General features: G+C 40.8%; 3 protein-coding genes across 3 annotated transcripts; all 3 read right to left on the bottom strand.

Annotated features, from left to right (window-relative positions):
* Window positions 1-239: 239 nt before the first annotated feature.
* On the bottom strand, window positions 240-933 carry LOC138905178 (uncharacterized). Its single transcript, XM_070193686.1, has 2 exons — window positions 543-933; window positions 240-244 (listed from the first exon to the last, which is right to left on the bottom strand). The coding sequence occupies exons 1-2, from the start codon at window positions 931-933 to the stop codon at window positions 240-242; spliced, it is 396 nt and encodes a 131-aa protein (XP_070049787.1).
* Window positions 934-8650: 7717 nt separating this feature from the next.
* On the bottom strand, window positions 8651-9879 carry LOC138905176 (uncharacterized). Its single transcript, XM_070193680.1, has 2 exons — window positions 9467-9879; window positions 8651-8735 (listed from the first exon to the last, which is right to left on the bottom strand). The coding sequence occupies exons 1-2, from the start codon at window positions 9877-9879 to the stop codon at window positions 8651-8653; spliced, it is 498 nt and encodes a 165-aa protein (XP_070049781.1).
* Window positions 9880-10433: 554 nt separating this feature from the next.
* LOC138905168 (uncharacterized) lies at window positions 10434-11039 on the bottom strand. Its single transcript, XM_070193676.1, has one exon. It carries the CDS (start codon window positions 11037-11039, stop codon window positions 10434-10436), a length of 606 nt encoding a protein of 201 aa, XP_070049777.1.
* Between the last annotated feature and the right edge of the window lie 5428 nt (window positions 11040-16467).

Raw genomic sequence — 16467 nt, 5'->3', positions numbered from 1 at the left:
TAGTAAACTAGTAATTAGCCTATTTAAAGCCAAAGATTCATTGGACTTTACATTCTCTCCCACTTATGAACATTCATCCGCGAATGTTAAACTTTAGCCATCCTCGATTCCACAATTCCTATCTAGTTCCCTTGTCATTTATCAAACATTTTAGGGCCTTAAAATTTGACTAACTCTCCAAATATTTTTTAAAAAATTTGGCAGAGTTTCCTTTATTTTTAGATCTATCCAAGAGAATTTCAACCTGTCAGAGAGCCATAGAATCACAATACTAATGCCTCACTCGGCACCACATATCAAAACTATATCACAAATGCCTCTATGGGCCTCATATGCCTCAAATACCACTAAATACACACTCCCAGCATCAACAGGATAAAATCTATTACAATTAGATAAATCTAGCTACTGTAGCACTAGATAAATCAATTACATCATTAAAATAAATCGAACTCATAAGAAAGATAATCAAAACAACCTACTCGCTCTATGGAATAAAACATGATACCCCTTAAACTTGAAATTCGAGGAAGTAGCCATACCTGTAGATGCAAACAAGTGTGGGTAGAGAATTCTCATATCCTCCTCGGCCTCCGAAGTGGCCTCCTCAACATCATGATTACGCCATAGCACTTTGACTGAATCTATATCTATAGTCCTCAACCTACGGACTTGCCTATCAAGAATCTCAACTGGTTCTTCTTCGTAAGTTAAACCTTCATTGATTTCTACTACCTCTGGAGAGATGATGTGAGCGGGGTCGGGCTTGTATCCCCGTAGCATCGATACATGGAAAACAGGATAAACTGAACTCATTGATGCAGGTAGATCAATCTTGTAGGCTACTTCCCCTATCTTTTTCAAGATTCGATACGGGCCAATAAATCTAGGACTTAATTTTTCTTTCTTCCCAAATCTCATAACACCTTTCATTGACGACACTTTCTAGAAAACTTTGTCGCCCTCTTTGAACTCCAACGCACGTCGTCGTTTATCGGAGTAACATTTTTGTCGTCTTTGAGATGTCCTAAGCTGCTCCTGGATCAAACTCACCTTCTGCAATGCATCATGTATAATATCGGGACCAAGTAGTCCTACCTCGGTCGGCTCGAACCAACCAACGAGTGATCTATAATTCCACCCATACAATGCTTCATAAGGGGCCATTTGGATACTTGCCTGACAGCTATTATTATAAGCAAACTCAATAAGAGGAAAATGCTCGTGTAATGATCCAGCCGATCGTTTTGATCTCTAGCACGTCGTTCGATGGTTTGAGGCTATGAGCAGCTTCAATTCAGATATTATGACTTGTACGTTTGGTCGGGATTGAATTTCGGTAAGTTTGGAGTTGAATTGAAAAGAAAATTCTCATTTCAAAAGCTTTAAGTTGGAAGAATTGACTAAGATTGGATTTTAGAGTAAACGGCCTCGAAATAGGAATTTAAAGGTTCCAGTAGGTTCGTATGATGATTTCGGACTTGGGTGTATGTTTGGATCGGGTTTTGGATGCCCCGGGAGCGTTTCGGCACCTATTATGGAAGTTAGCACTTTGGAAGAATTTCATGAATTTGGGGTGGACATGAATTTTATGTTATCGATGTCCGTTTAAGATTCCGAGTCTGAGAATAGCTCCGTATGGTGATTCCGATATTGGGAGCACGTCCGGAAGTGGATTTGGAGGTCCGTAGGTCATTTTGGAGTCGTTTGGTGAAAGTTAGATATTTTAAGGTTTTTGAGAAGTTTGACCGGAAGTGGACTTTTTGATATCGGGGTCAGATTCTGATTTTGGAAGTTGGAGTAGGTCCGTAATGTCAGATGTGACTTGTGTGCAAAATTTGAGGTCAATCGGACGTGATTTGATAGGTTTCGGCATCGAATGAAGAAGGTTGAAATTCTAAAATTCATTAAGCTTATGGGGTGCGATTCATGAATTCGACATTGTTTGATGTGATTCGAAGGCTCGACTAAGTTCTTAATATGTTTTAGGACATGTTGGTATAATTGGTTAAGGTCCCGAAGGCCCCGGGTGGATTCCGGGTGGTTAACGGATTGAATTTGGAATTTGAAGAAGGGCTGAAGCAGTTGAGCATCTGGTGTAACCGCACCTGCATGAAGAGGGCTGCAGGTGCGGGAAAATGGCTCGCAGAAGCGGAAGGGGACAGGCTGCTGAGAACCGCAGGAGTGGAAAGATTTGCGTACCTGCGAAGGCACATATGCGAAGAGAGCAACGCAGGAGCGGACGCGCAAATGCGCCGCATGGAGTGCAGGTGTGAAAATGGTTGGCCGAGCTGGAGCCGCACCTGTGATAGGATTTTCGCAGGTGTTGGACCGCAGATGCGGCCAAGGCACCGCAGGTGCGAAGGTCGGGCTGGGCAGTGTGTTTCTTTAAAACGGGACTTGGCCCATTTTTCTCCCATTTTCATTTGGTTTGGGCGATTTTGAAGAGCTTCAAAGGGAGATTCTTGGCAAGCAACTCAAGGTAAGTGATCCCCACTTAGTATAAGTTAAATGCATGGTTTGTATAAGAATTTAAATATGGAAATTAGTAGAAATTATAGGGGTTTTGGTAGAAAAACCTAGAATTTAGTATTTTGGATTTTGACCCCGAATTTGGGCATGGAATTGGGAGTAAATCATATATTTGAGTTCATAAGGTTATGGGTAATGGTTAACTTCGAAAATTTCGGAATCCGGGCACGTGGGCCCGAGGATGATTTTATCGACTTTTCGAACGAAGTTGGGAATTGTTGTAAATAGGATTATAATGAGTATTAAAGTATATATTTATGGATTTGCTCATTTATTAACTAGTTTTGGAGCATTGGGCATCTATTTGAGTTGATTGAAGGGCTTGGGAGCCGGTTATGGAACTTCGGAGCGAGGTAAGTCTCCTTTCTAACCTTGTAAGAGGGAATTAACCCCATAGGTGAATTAAATAAATGTTTGTACCTAATTATGGGGGCTACGTATGTATGAGGTGACGAGAGTTCGTACGTAGTCACTATTATGCTATTGTACGTGTAGTTTAGGACCCGTATCATGCTATACTTGGAATGTTTGTGCCCTTACTTGCTAATATAATCACTTAGTCATGATAAAAATTGATAAAAGAATTGTATAAGGTTAAATTCACTTACTTGAAGGTTTGTATGAGATACTTGACTGTAAATGAGAAACTTGTGTTTTCTTGAAAATAATTGTTATTTGTGGATCGGGCCGAGCGCCTCAGTAGTAAATAAATGCATCTATGGTTTGCGCCATTCAACCCTCTAGCAGTGCACAGTTTAAATATTTGTTGGATCGGGTCGTACGACCTCGGCATGGTTTGCGTATGCTTGTATTGCTTGCCTTGAAATTTATAAATAATGATATTGCCTCCTCGGCCTAAGTTAAATTGTTAAATAATATGAGACAAATTTGGAGATTTCTTAATTATAAAAGAATTGCTTACTCACTTCAAAATATTGAGCTTGAAACCGTTCATATAATCCATACTTAATTATATCATTGATATCCTATTTATAGGCCATAGTAAGTGTCGAAGTCGATCCCTCGTCACTACTTCTTCGGGGTTAGGCGGGATACTTACTGGGTACGCGTTGATTTACGTACTCATACTACACTTGCTGCTCGTTTTGTGCAGGTACATATATGACTAGTGGCCTTGTGGGCGCGGAGGCGCGATTATTACGGGGACTTAGGTGAGCTGCATTCCATACGACGCTCCGCAGCCAGCAGAATCTCCTTCAGAGTATTGTATTTTCCTTCATGTCCAAATTTGTATTCCGGACAGTTATTGTATTTTATTTTAAATTCCTAGAAAGTACTCATGCACTCGTGACACCGGGTTCTGGGATGATTATGGGATGTTCAGTATTGAATTTTGGAAAACATTGTTATTTATTCTGTAAATTCATCTTTTACTTGATAAATTAAAGTAAATTGTTTCATGTTTACCTAATCTTTATGTGTTTAGTGAAATACTTTAGTCCATTTTTTGCTCTCATTTTCTACAACTACCTTTGTACTTTAGCACGTACATTAACAATTACTTAATTAATTCGGAGGCCAACATGAACCCTTACTCGCCTTATGTGTTACTTGTGTAAGTCCCAATGTGCTCCTTTTATGTGACGCTAATAAGAATGGAAATAGAAACCTGAGATTTTTCTTAAGTCTAAAACCTTCCCTTTAGAATAGTGTCCAACGCCTCCTGGACTATAGGAATGGGACAGGTAGACCTATTAAGACACGATTTAGAATCAACTAGTACGCTTTAGGTAACAACTTAAAGATAGTAATGAGGGTAGCGGACATGATACACAAATTGCCCGAATAGCCATTGCACTTTTGGCTATAAAAGTTTTAGCATGCTTTGCACGGGAGTTGATCCATCAGGCTTAAAAATTTAGGTCCCCTTTTTATGTAATTAAGTAGGCTTTCAACGATTTACAATTCTTACATTTTATCCATGACTAGTTTTAATTAATTGCTTTTAAATGATGTATATACTTGGCCACTTAGGATTAATTCACAACTCAACAACCTACAATCTAGTTTAATTCAATAATCCCACATAGTCTTGAATTCAGCCAAGAAACCACAGTTGTGGACCTCGAAGAGTGCCTAACATCTTCTCTTTGAGGTAATTTGAGGCATTACCCGATCTTTGGTGGCGTTGACTAGTCAAACAGAGTTATTCGCAAATAGGTGTCCTAACGCACCTTAAAAATCGTTAGGTGGCGACTCTTCTCTTTTAATATCCATTGAAAAGAGTTGTCACATGTCGAAACCCGCTTTTGCGAGAAAATAGGGAGCGACACCTAACACAAACTAAGGACAAAGCAGTAAACTATCTCAGGCATTCAACTATCATAGGATGACAAAAGAGTATCGAGCATTATCATAATAGTGCTATATCAGGGATTCACAAACTAAATCATACTCATATAATTCAAACACATATAAGTATGCAGAAAGAAAGAAAGAAAATTAACATTGCAGGGGTTAAAGCACTAACCAGTAGCAAAAATTATACGAACAGAAGGATAGTAAAGAGCTTAATAGCAAGAACCCCAGATCTCCGATGCTTTAGACTTCACAAGAGCCTCGAGAAGGGCTCCGAGCAGTGTTTGCACCGAAGGAGATCGTTTAATAGCCTTGGCTTTCAGCCGGCCCAAAATTATGCAGAATATTCGAGTGTAACAAAGTGAATGAGTAAGTAAAAGGAGGAGAACTATGAGAATAATAGCAGTGATTAGGAGATTCCGAGGTCTCTTCAAGGGGTTTTAGGGGAGGGGTTTATATAGTGTAGAAATCAACCGAGTAAACATGGAAAATAAATTATTCAAACACAAATAAAGAAAGATATACTATAGTCAATTAGAATCGGTTATTTTTAGGGCGTGAACAAAGGGGTTCAGTAAATCAACCGGGAATAACAACTATCACGCAAATAATACTAAAAATAAAGGAATACAGAAGATAAAACAGAGAATAAGGAAAATATCATACCAAAAATCATTTAGAGTCAGATTTAGGGAAAAATAAAGTAGAAAATAGGAAAAGAATAGTCAAACACGGAAAAGGAAAAGTATCAATCAATCAAAAAATCAGTAAAGGAAAAAAAAAGGAAAGTCTCAAACCCTAGTTGGGACTGACGACTTGAATCAAACCAATAATGCAAGAATCGTTCAATATAACATGCATATAGATGAAAGATCGTCTAGATCCTCACAGAATCAAAGTAAATCAGTCCGTTCTTGAGAAGTAGTTCTTGCCAAAATAGGGCAAGAACTAAGTAACACCGGGCAAGAACTAAGTAACACCGGGCAAGAACTAAGTAATACCGTAAACATGCGTATAATGATAGAGTATCACAAAAATAGGTAAGTAGATCATGGATTGATTTCATATTTGAGTCGGAATCGGAGAGGATTAAGGGTTACGACGGCTAGGGTTTAATCAGAGAAGAAGAGAGATAGGAGAGTTTAGGGGCGGCGGGTTTAGGAAATGGGGTTAGGGTTTGGGTGATGGGTAGTTAATTAAAACGGGGGAATGGCTAGGGGCCGTTGATCATTTGAGATCAATGGCCAGGATTAGAGGAGAAGTGGGCGGGTCGCGGACCGGGTCCCGACCGGGTTGTAACTAAGGGGTCGTTTGGTATTGGGCCAAGGATTGGGCTAAAGATATTGGGCCAATTTGGTTCAGAAAATTAGTTTAAAGCTAGGCTATTATTTAAATACACGAAAATAATTTATAAAAATGCTTGACAAATAAGTAAAAATATTATTTATTTGTCAAGAAATGCTTAACAATAATAACTTTGTATTATAAAAATATAAAATGCTATTTTGACCAAGTAATATAAATAAAGAGCATTTTTGTACAGATATAGGCTATTACTGCAAAATTGCGCAAATAGCTTAACAATATTAATGTAATTATATAAAATGAAGTAAAATATTTGAAACATGTATTATAGGTGCGAAAATAATAACTTTAAGTAGTTAAGTCATCATCAAATACTTTGAAGGAGTAACTAATAATTATTCAAGTAATCAATTTAAAAGCTCTAAATATTATGGAAAATTATAGAAAATGCTTGTATAGGTTTGTAAACTAAATGATGATAAAAATATGCCATGTTGAAAGTATATATGCATTTTTAGAAAATATGAGGAAACAATTGGGTATCAACAGCTGCCCCCTTTTACCCGGGAATGATGAAAGAGTTGCCGGGTAAAGAAATGATGACCGATTTTAACCGAATGGGGTGATTTGAAAAATGGAGGCCGAACCCTAGTTTTTGAGTTGCCTACATATCTCTGGTGTTACGGGAATCAGGACGTGTGTAGTTCTAGATCCAACGGTGAACTGAACCGATGGAGTTATTGTAGGAATAGTCGTATGCTTCAGAAAGGCTCTTTTGGGTAGGACAATATAAAATGAATTTGCGCGAAATCCCGAATGTGAATCTGAAATGTTATGGCTGTATCTCAAAATGAGTATCTGAACGGTTATCAAGTAAAAGTGGGTAATTGATGGTGGTTGGTTACGTTTGAAATAATTGCAGGATGTGAACGTTGAACGGAAACTGGAGCTAAGATTGCTCCCATTAGGAGAACGGTTACTTCCTGGATTACCTGCAAAACTTAAACACGATGCATGCAAGTATATATGGATTATTGCGAGAATTTAAATATGATGCAAATTCCCTTTGGACCATGAAAGTCGTCTTTGTATGGTGGGGATGATGTCCTTAGACCATGACGTCCTAGGCCATGAATCATGTGATAGGGGATTCGCAGGCCATGAGATGATGTCCACGGGCCATGAAACTGGTGCCTCTGAACCATGACGCCTTTGAATAATGATGTGCAATACTGAGAGATCCTCAGGCCATGGAATGGTGTCTTCCGGCTATGAGGATGATGCCTTCGGACTATGACGCGTTGGACAAAAATGGCGATATTTCAGCCTATGAAGTGCAAAGATGTGACGCTTGGTCACATGCGAAGATGAGACAAGACAAGGCTTAGTCTTGTGTATGATAAGGGCAGTGCTTAGCCCTAGGTGAACAGAGAATAGTGCTAGGTCTTAGGTGGCATAATGGGGATAGTATTTAATCCTGAGGAAAAGGTAGTTCTTAGCCATATGCAAGAGAGGGGCAAGGCTTAGCCTTATGCAAAATAGGAGACAACGCTTAGTCTCATGCGAGTAAGGGAAGCGGTGCTTAGCTTCATGCAAAATAGGAGACAATGCTTAGTCTCATGCAAAGAAGGTAGTGCTTAGCCTTGTGCAGTTAAGGAGGCGATGCTTAGCCTCGTGCAAATAGGAGACAATGCTTAGTCTCGTGCAAAGAAAGGAGACAATTCTTAGTCTTATGCAGAGAAAGGAGACGATGCTTAGTCTCATGCAAAGAAAAGGAGACAGTGCTTAGTCTCGATGCAAGGAAAGGCAGAGCTTAGCCTTATGTGATTAGGGAGGCAATGCTTAGCCTCATGCGAAGTATGGATGCAATTCTTAGCCGCATGCAAAAATAGGAGACAATGTTTAGTCTCATGCAAAGAAAAGGAGACAGTGCTTAGTCTCATGCAATTAGAAGACATTGATTAGTCTCATGCAAGGAAAGGCAGAGCTTAGCCTTATGCGATTAGGGAGGCAATGCTTATCCTCATGCGAAAGAGGAAACAATGCTTAGTCTCATGCAAATAAAAGCGATGCTTAGCCTTATGCAAGGAGAGGAGACAGTGCTTAGTCTCATGCAAAGAAAGGTTGAGCTTAGCCTTATGCAAGGAGAGGAGACAATGCTTAGTCTCATACAAAGAAAGGGAGACAATGCTTAGTCTCATGCAATTAGGAGACATTGCTTAGTCTCATGCAAAGAAAGGCCGAGCTTAGCCTTATGCAAGGAGAGGAGACAATGCTTAGTTTCATGCAAAGGAAGGCCGAGCTTAGCCTTATGCAATTTATAGAGGCAATGCTTAGCCTCATGAAAAATAGGAGACAGTGCTTAGTCTCGATACAAGGAAAGGCAGTGCTTAGCCTTATGCAATTCGGGAGGCAATGCTTAGCCTCATGCAAAAATAGGAGACAATGCTTAGTCTCGATGTAAGGAAAATGATGAGCGACAATAGAGTGTTTCTTAGCTGGAGATGCTTGGGATAGATAATCCGCTATCTTGAAGGTAGTGACCTGATGTGTCTGCAGATATTATTGTCTTACTGTGCCTGCATCCAAAGAAAAATTGTGAGTTTTGTAGGGGAAGGTTGGTTCGTGCTTTTGTCTTTTGCTTTGCTTGTGCTCCTATCTTGAGATCTTGTTTGAGTCACCCTGGGTAGCATCTGGCTGTTTATAGAAATAAAGTTTTTCGAAAGAAATGTGTGCATTTGATGAATGTAGTTATTTGATATATAGTAGTATGCAATATCAATTAAGTTAGATGAACCAATGACTGTGACATATTTTAGAGACATTGCTACCTCATTGCTTTAGAATTTTGAGGGTCCTCCTCAAAATACTGCCCCAGTTTAAAAGCAATTCTTTGACTGTTCTGTGTATGACGATGTCGGCTGAACTTGCTTTAGAATTTTGAGGTCCTCCTCAAGATTCTGCCCCAGTTTTCTGATCATTGCAAAAATGAAGATTTTATTAAGTTGTGACCGAACCCACAGGGCTGCCTACATATCCCCTCTTAAATGGGAATCATGTCAAGCATAGTTCAGTTACATCAAATGAAGAAATGTAAACAATCTAAACATAGTATCTCTTGACTGCGTCTGAGTTGATAGGTTTTGGCCAAACTTCTCCGTCCATCTCTGCGAGTATGAGCGCTCCTCCTGTTAATACTCGATGAACCATGTAGGGACCTTGCCAATTGGGTGAAATTTTCCCTTTGGCTTCATCTTGATGTGGGAAGATCCGCTTCAGCACCAGTTGCCCCAGTGTGAATTTTCTAGACCTGACCCTTTTGTTGAAAGCTCTGGAGATTCTGTTCTGGTAAAGTTGACAGTGACATACTGCGTTCATTCTTTTTTCGTCAATGAGAGCCAGTTGCTCATAACGACTTCGTATCCATTCTGCATCACTGAGTTCAACCTCTTGCATGATTTTTAAAGAAGGAATTTCTACTTCGACGGGAATGACGGCTTCAGTGCCATAGACCAGCAAATAAGGAGTTGCCCCCATTGATGTGCGAATTGTGGTACGATATCCAAGTAGGGAAAATGGTAACTTCTCGTGACATTGTTTGTGATTGTCTACCATATTCCTTAATATCTTCTTGATGTTCTTATTGGCGGCTTCCGTAGATCCACTCATTTGTGGCATGTATGCTGTGGAATTCTTATGCTTGATCTTGAAGGTTTCACACATAGATTTCATTAAGTCACTGTTAAGGTTGGCAGCGTTGGCGGTGATGATGGATTCTGGCACCCCGAATCGACAGACAATACGATCCCTAACGGAATCTGTAACGACCTTTTTAGTTACAGCCTTGTAAGATGTGGCTTCAAACCATTTTGTGAAATAGTCTATGGTTCGATTGGACCGATGACATCCATTACCCAAGCGGAGAAAGGCCAAGGCGCACTTATTGCATTGAGTTCATTGGGTGGCACTCATATCATATCCGCATGTACTTGGCATTGATGGCACTTTTGGACATACTTGATGCAGTCCATTTCCATAGTCATCCAGAAATATCCTGCTCTTAATATCTTCTAAGCTAAAACAAAGCCATTCATGTGTGGTCCGCAAGTTCCGACATGTATCGCTTCGAGCAGTTTGGAAGCTTCCTTGGCGTCAACACACCGTAATAATCCTAGGTCTGAATTCCTTCTGTACAGAATTCCTCCACTTTGGAAGAAATGGTTGGACAATCTTCGGAGTGTGCGTTTCTGAGTATGATTTGCGTGCTCCGGGTACTCTCATTTTGCCAAGTATTCTTTGATGTCATGAAACCGTGAATTCCCATGAGTTTCTTCTTCAACATGAGCACAATAAGCTGGCTGATTATGGATCCCTACTGGAATAGGATCGATGAAATTCTTATCTGGGTGTTGTATTATAGAAGATAGAGTGGCCAACGCATCTGCGAAGTCGTTATGGATTCTCGGAACATGTTTGAATTCTATTTTTGTGAACCTCTTCATCAACTCTTGTACGTAGTACAAATATGGCAATATTTCGGTATTCTTTATAACCCATTCTTCTAAAACCTGATGTACCAAAAGGTTTGAATCTCCAATTATCAATAATTCCTGAACGTTCATGTCAATGGCCAACTTGAGCCCCAAGATGCAAGCCTCGTATTCTGTCATATTATTGGTATACGAAAATCTAAGTTTTGTGGATACCGGATAGTGTTGACCCATCTCTAATACCAAAACTGCACCAATACCTACTCCTTTGAAGTTTGCAGCTCCATCGAAAAACACTCTCCAACTGTCATAGGTTTTGGTGATATCTTCTCCTACGAATAATACCTCTTCCTCGGGAAAATACGTTTTCAGTGGTTCGTATTCTCCGCCCATAGGATTTTCTTCCAGATGATCCGCCAACGCTTATCCCTTGACCGCTTTCTGAGTAACATAGATAATGTCGAACTCACTCAGTAGTGTCGACCATTTTGCCAATTTTTCCGTAGGCATGGGTTTCTGGAAGATGTATTTTAACGGATCCATTCTTGATATGATATATGTGGTGTAGGCACAGAAGTAGTGCCTCAATTTCTGAGCTATCCACGTTAAAGCGCAACATGTGCGTTCCAGCAAAGAATATCGTGCTTCGTAGGATGTGAACTTCTTACTTAGATAGTATATGGCCTGTTCTTTTCTTCCCATCTCATCGTGTTGTCCCAAGACACAGCCGAAAGCCCCATCCAGTACAGATAAATAGAGTAGCAGAGGTATCCCAAGTTCTGGTAGGACCAGAACAGGTGGTTTGGATAAATATTCGTTGATCTTGTCAAAGGCTTTCTGGCATTCTTCAGTCCAACTTGTTGCAGCGTCTTTCTTTAACATTTTAAAAATCGGTTCACAAATCACAGTTGATTGTGCTATGAAACGGCTGATGTAATTAAGACACCCCAAGAAACTCATCACATCTTTCTTGTTCTTTGGAGGTGGCAAATCTTGGATAGCCTTGACCTTTGACAGGCCTAGCTCAATTCCTCGACGACTGACGATGAACCCTAGTAGCTTTCCAGCGGGGACCCCGAAGGCACACTTTGCAGGGTTCAGTTTCAGGTTGTACCTTCGAAGTCGATCAAAGAATTTCCTCAAATCTGCTATATGATCTGTGCTTCTTTTGTGTTTGATGATGACGTCATCCACGTACACCTATATCTCTTTGTGTATCATGTCGTGGAAAATGGTTGTCATGGCCCTCATATAAGTGGCTCTAGCATTCTTTAGGCCAAACGGCATCATTTTGTAGCAATACACTCCCCATGGTATAATAAAGGTTGTCTTTTTGGCATCCTCTTCATCCATCCAGATCCGATGATATCCCGCGAAGCAATCCACAAAGGATTGGAGTTCATGCTTGGCACAGTTGTCGATCAGTATGTGTATATTGGGCAACGGAAAATCATCTTTGGGACTTGCTCTGTTTAAGTCCCGATAGTCGACACACACTCTGACCTTCCCATCTTTCTTTGGAACTGGCACAATGTTAGCCAACCAGGTCGGATATTCAACCACACTGAGTACCTTGACTTTGATATGCTTGGTGACTTCCTCCTTTATTTTTTGACTCATATCTGGCTTGAATTTTCTGAGCTTCTGCTTTACAGGCGGACACATAGGGTTGGTAGGCAGTTTATGAGCCACTATGGACATGCTCAAACCGGTCATATCATCATAGGACCATGCAAATATATCCTCATACTCCTTCATGAACCAGACGTACTCTGCCTTCTCTGATGGTGATAGGTGAATGCTTACACGTGTTTCCTTGACTATTTCGGAGTCTCCCAAATTAACTGTTTCAGTCTCATCCAAATTGGACTTAGGCTTGTTTTCAAAGTTTTTTCACTTCTCTGACAATTTCCTCGGGTATTATATCCTCTTCGAGATCCTTTGAATCATTATCCTTATGTTGTGTTGTCTCATTACATGTCACAGTCGTAAGTTCATCGGGATAGGTAATAATAATGATGTAGAGAAAAATATAAAGAATAATAATAGATACTAAAAATAATAATGCATTAGATAAATCTTGAAAACGTCAAACAAGTACTGCTCGATGACCCGAACAATTATTTCAAAAAAAACATGCTTATAAAAAATACTGAAAAATATCTTAAATGATCATAAAATTGCTTTTAAAATAAATGATTTTAATTGCCATGCTACCCAGGAACTCGACGGGCCCTTGATGGTGCAACAGTCCAGTTCTTGAGAATAGATCCCTTCTCCATGGTCTGAATAATGAGGCCTTCCTCCTCCTCCTCCTCAACTATCGCACTGCAATCCATGTCTTCATCATCCAGAAACAGATTCCTTATACCAGCTAGAACTTCATCTTCTTCGGACTCCCACATCATGTCAGCTTGATAAAATGAATGGCTCAAATATGGTACTGGTTGTCTAAAGGGTAATAAGGACCACGCCATGGTCGCGACCAATTCTAATACTCGTGCCAGGTGTATTCATACCCAAGCCCAAAAGTTATGCCGTGATGCTTTAGCTGTATCGGTTTGGTGATCCCCTGGAGATTATTACCGATACCTTTGACAGGTTCATACCCTGTCTATGCCAATATGCCTTCTATCTTACTGCTCCACCATTTTTCCTTTTCAATTGTGTTGACGCGCTCGATGCGATGGTATGTCCCCCCCTCCCCAACTTCCTGCTACTCTCAATGACTGGAACAGTTTGATTGGTGTAAATGGGATTACTCTCGTCCCCATGGATAATCACTTCCTGATGGTTCCACTCAAACTTCATGACGTGATGTAGAGTAGAAGCTACGGCCCCAGCGGCATGTATCCAAGGTCGTCCCAATAATAGGTTGTAGGTAGAAGATATGTCCAACACTTGAAACTCAACATCAAATCAGGTTGGGCCCATCTGTAGGCTGAGGTTGGTCTCCCCAATTGTGGCCCTTTGAGACCCATCAAATGCTTTCACATTCATACTTCCTACTCGTATCTCGTGCAGACCTTTACCCAACCTTTTCAAAGTAGCTAGTGGATAGATGTTGAGACTCGAACCCCCATCTATTAGGACTCTAGCAATGAACTTGTATTCAAACTGCACTGTGATATGCAGTGCCCTGTTGTGACTTAATCCTTCTGGTGGCAGCTCGTCTTTATGAAAAGTGATCTTGTGGCTTTCCAACACTTACCCTACCATGTTAGCCATCTCTCCACTGGTGATGTTGTTGGGTACATAAGCTTCGTTCAATACCTTTATCAGGGCATTCCTATGTGCCTCAGAGTTTTGCAGCAGTGATAAAATGGATATTTGAGCAGGGGTTTTGTTCAGATGATCAGCCACAGAATATTCCCTTGCTTGTACCTTTCTCCAAAGGTCATCCGGGCCAGTCTCAATGACAGGTGATTTAGATGCAGATTCTTTGCTCGTTCCTCCTAAATGCTCGGGTGTATAAACCCTACCAGTTCTGGTCATGCCTTATGTTGCACCTGTTTCTTCCATTTTTGCTTTTCCTTTTCTTCTTGCTTCTGCAACATAATCCTATGGTATAACATTAGACTTATAAGACGGCGTTGGTGCCACCATCACGGTGAAGGACGTTGTTACTTCAGCCTCAAACAGAGTTGGTGTAGCTACCTCAACTTGAATTGGTGCCTGAGTCTGTACCATGATAGGTGTGAGAGTGATTGGAGATGTTTCAGAATTATCCCCTTCCCGAATGAGTCCAATTGACCCCTCTGAGTCCCATTCTTCATCGGTCTCTATCACGTTTACTCCTCCACCCCTGTGATCTGGGAGAGGATTGTTATGGATATTGGGTGCAGCCTCTTTTTCCTGTACGACTTTGGTGTCAATTAATGTCTGAATCTTATCCTTCAAAGTACGACACTCATCAATAGTATGACCTTTCATGCCTGAGTGATATGCACATGTCTTGTTTGGATTAATCCACTAGGAAGAGTTTTCCATAACAACAACGAGAATGGGAGTGATATAACCGGCAACCTTCAATCTCTCGTACAACTGGTCTATAGGTTCAGCAATTGGGGTGTATTGTCTGGGTGGTCTGCGGTCGAAATTTGGTCTAGGTTTTTGGTAGTTTTGGCGGGCTGGTGGTGAGTGGTAGTATACGGGTTGGGTGTTATAGGTATGGTAAGTGGTGGAGGGTTGTTGGTATCTGGGATGTGAAGGATGATATATGGGTGGAGGTGTTTGGTATGTGAGAGGAGACTTCGGACCTTGGGCTACCATTACTGCACCTACTTCTCTCTTCTTGGAAATACCTCCTGACTACAGCGCCTTATTTGTGTCTTGGAGTGCTTCAAAATTTGTCACCATTCCGCTTTTGATCCCTTCTTCTATTCTCTCTCCCAACTTGATGATATCAGAAAATTTATGGTTTTCAATAACCATCATTCTTTTGTAGTATTGCGAATCCTGAGCTCTGACGAAGAACTTATTCATCTGTTCTTCTTCCAACACTGGCTTTACTTTTGCAGCTTCAGACCTCCACCAAGTAGCATATTCGCGGAAAGTTTCCGTTGGCTTCTTCTTGAGATTTTGAATGTAGAAAATGTCTGGTGCATTTTCTGTGTTAAACCTGAACCGATCCATGAAATCTGATACCATGCTCACCCAATTAACCCATTTCTTTAGATTCTGACTGATGTATCAAGATAGGGCATCTTCGGTGAGGCTTCTCATGAACAACTTTATGCGGATTCTTTCATCCCTGCCAACTCCTACAATCTTGTCACAATATGTTCTCAAATGCACCTTCGGATCACCAGTTCCATCGAATATTTTGAACTTAGGAGGTTTGTAACCCTCTGGCAGTTCTACATCTGGCTAAATACACAAATTTTCATAATTCAAACCCTCAATGCCTTTGCCCCCTTTGACACTTTGAACCCTGCCAGTAAGTTTCTTGAGTTCCTCTGCCATGTTCTTGATGAGCAGGTCCTTCTCGGCGGATTTGGGTATGTATAGGGTCTATTGTGGGGTGTAGGGTAAGGTTTCCACATATATGAGATTGCTTTGGTGGACTCCAGGAATCTAGGCATAATGGTGGTTATTGGTTGAGTTTTGCGGGTCAGGAGTAGGCTGTGGTGCATTCTGAGAGGTATGGTATATGGTTGTTTGTGGGTATTGAGTTGGGTGGTGATGGTGTTGTTGGGGAGTAGGTATCGGTGGAGGGTTGTGGTTCTGAGAAGGTGTGGCGTATTGATGTGGTGCGAGAGGATTCGGTGGATGGTTTTGATTCTGCGTGTTTTGGAAAGGTGTCGAGTTTTGGGCGATTGTGTTTTCTTGGTTGATGTCAAGGACGTTTAGGGTGAGGGAAAGATTTGCCAAGTTCCGGACCTGCTCAAGTTCCCCTTGTAGTTCCAATATTTTCTGTTCTAGACGTAGGACCAATTCGTTCTATGCTAGAGTATTCCGACCGTCCGAGGTTTCAACGTTCTCTGCATTGTCTTTCTGATACCGCTTAAATCGTCCATTTTTTCTTTCCCTTTGCTTTTGCCTTTAGGATCACTTGGTGGAGGAGGAGGTGGAGGACCTATAGATCTAATATGATATGCGGATGATGCCAGTATGCACAAACCAACCTTTGGGGAATGTGAATAAACAAAGAAAACAAAACAAAAAGGTAACCAAGTCAGTAAGGGATATTGAAAGAATGCTTGCAATATTGAACATGTGTTGCAGAATTAGTAAATAAATTCATGTCCAAATTTGGGGGACCTCATTGTGCCTGAGGTAGGCCTAAGCGACATATAGACTTGGAGAAAATTGATGCCAA

Source organism: Nicotiana tomentosiformis, chromosome 1, assembly GCF_000390325.3.
Source record: "Nicotiana tomentosiformis chromosome 1, ASM39032v3, whole genome shotgun sequence".
In the NCBI taxonomy this organism is placed as follows: domain Eukaryota; kingdom Viridiplantae; phylum Streptophyta; class Magnoliopsida; order Solanales; family Solanaceae; genus Nicotiana; species Nicotiana tomentosiformis.
The sequence above is the reverse complement of the archived record's forward strand: the minus strand, read 5'-3'. Positions and strand labels throughout refer to the sequence as shown.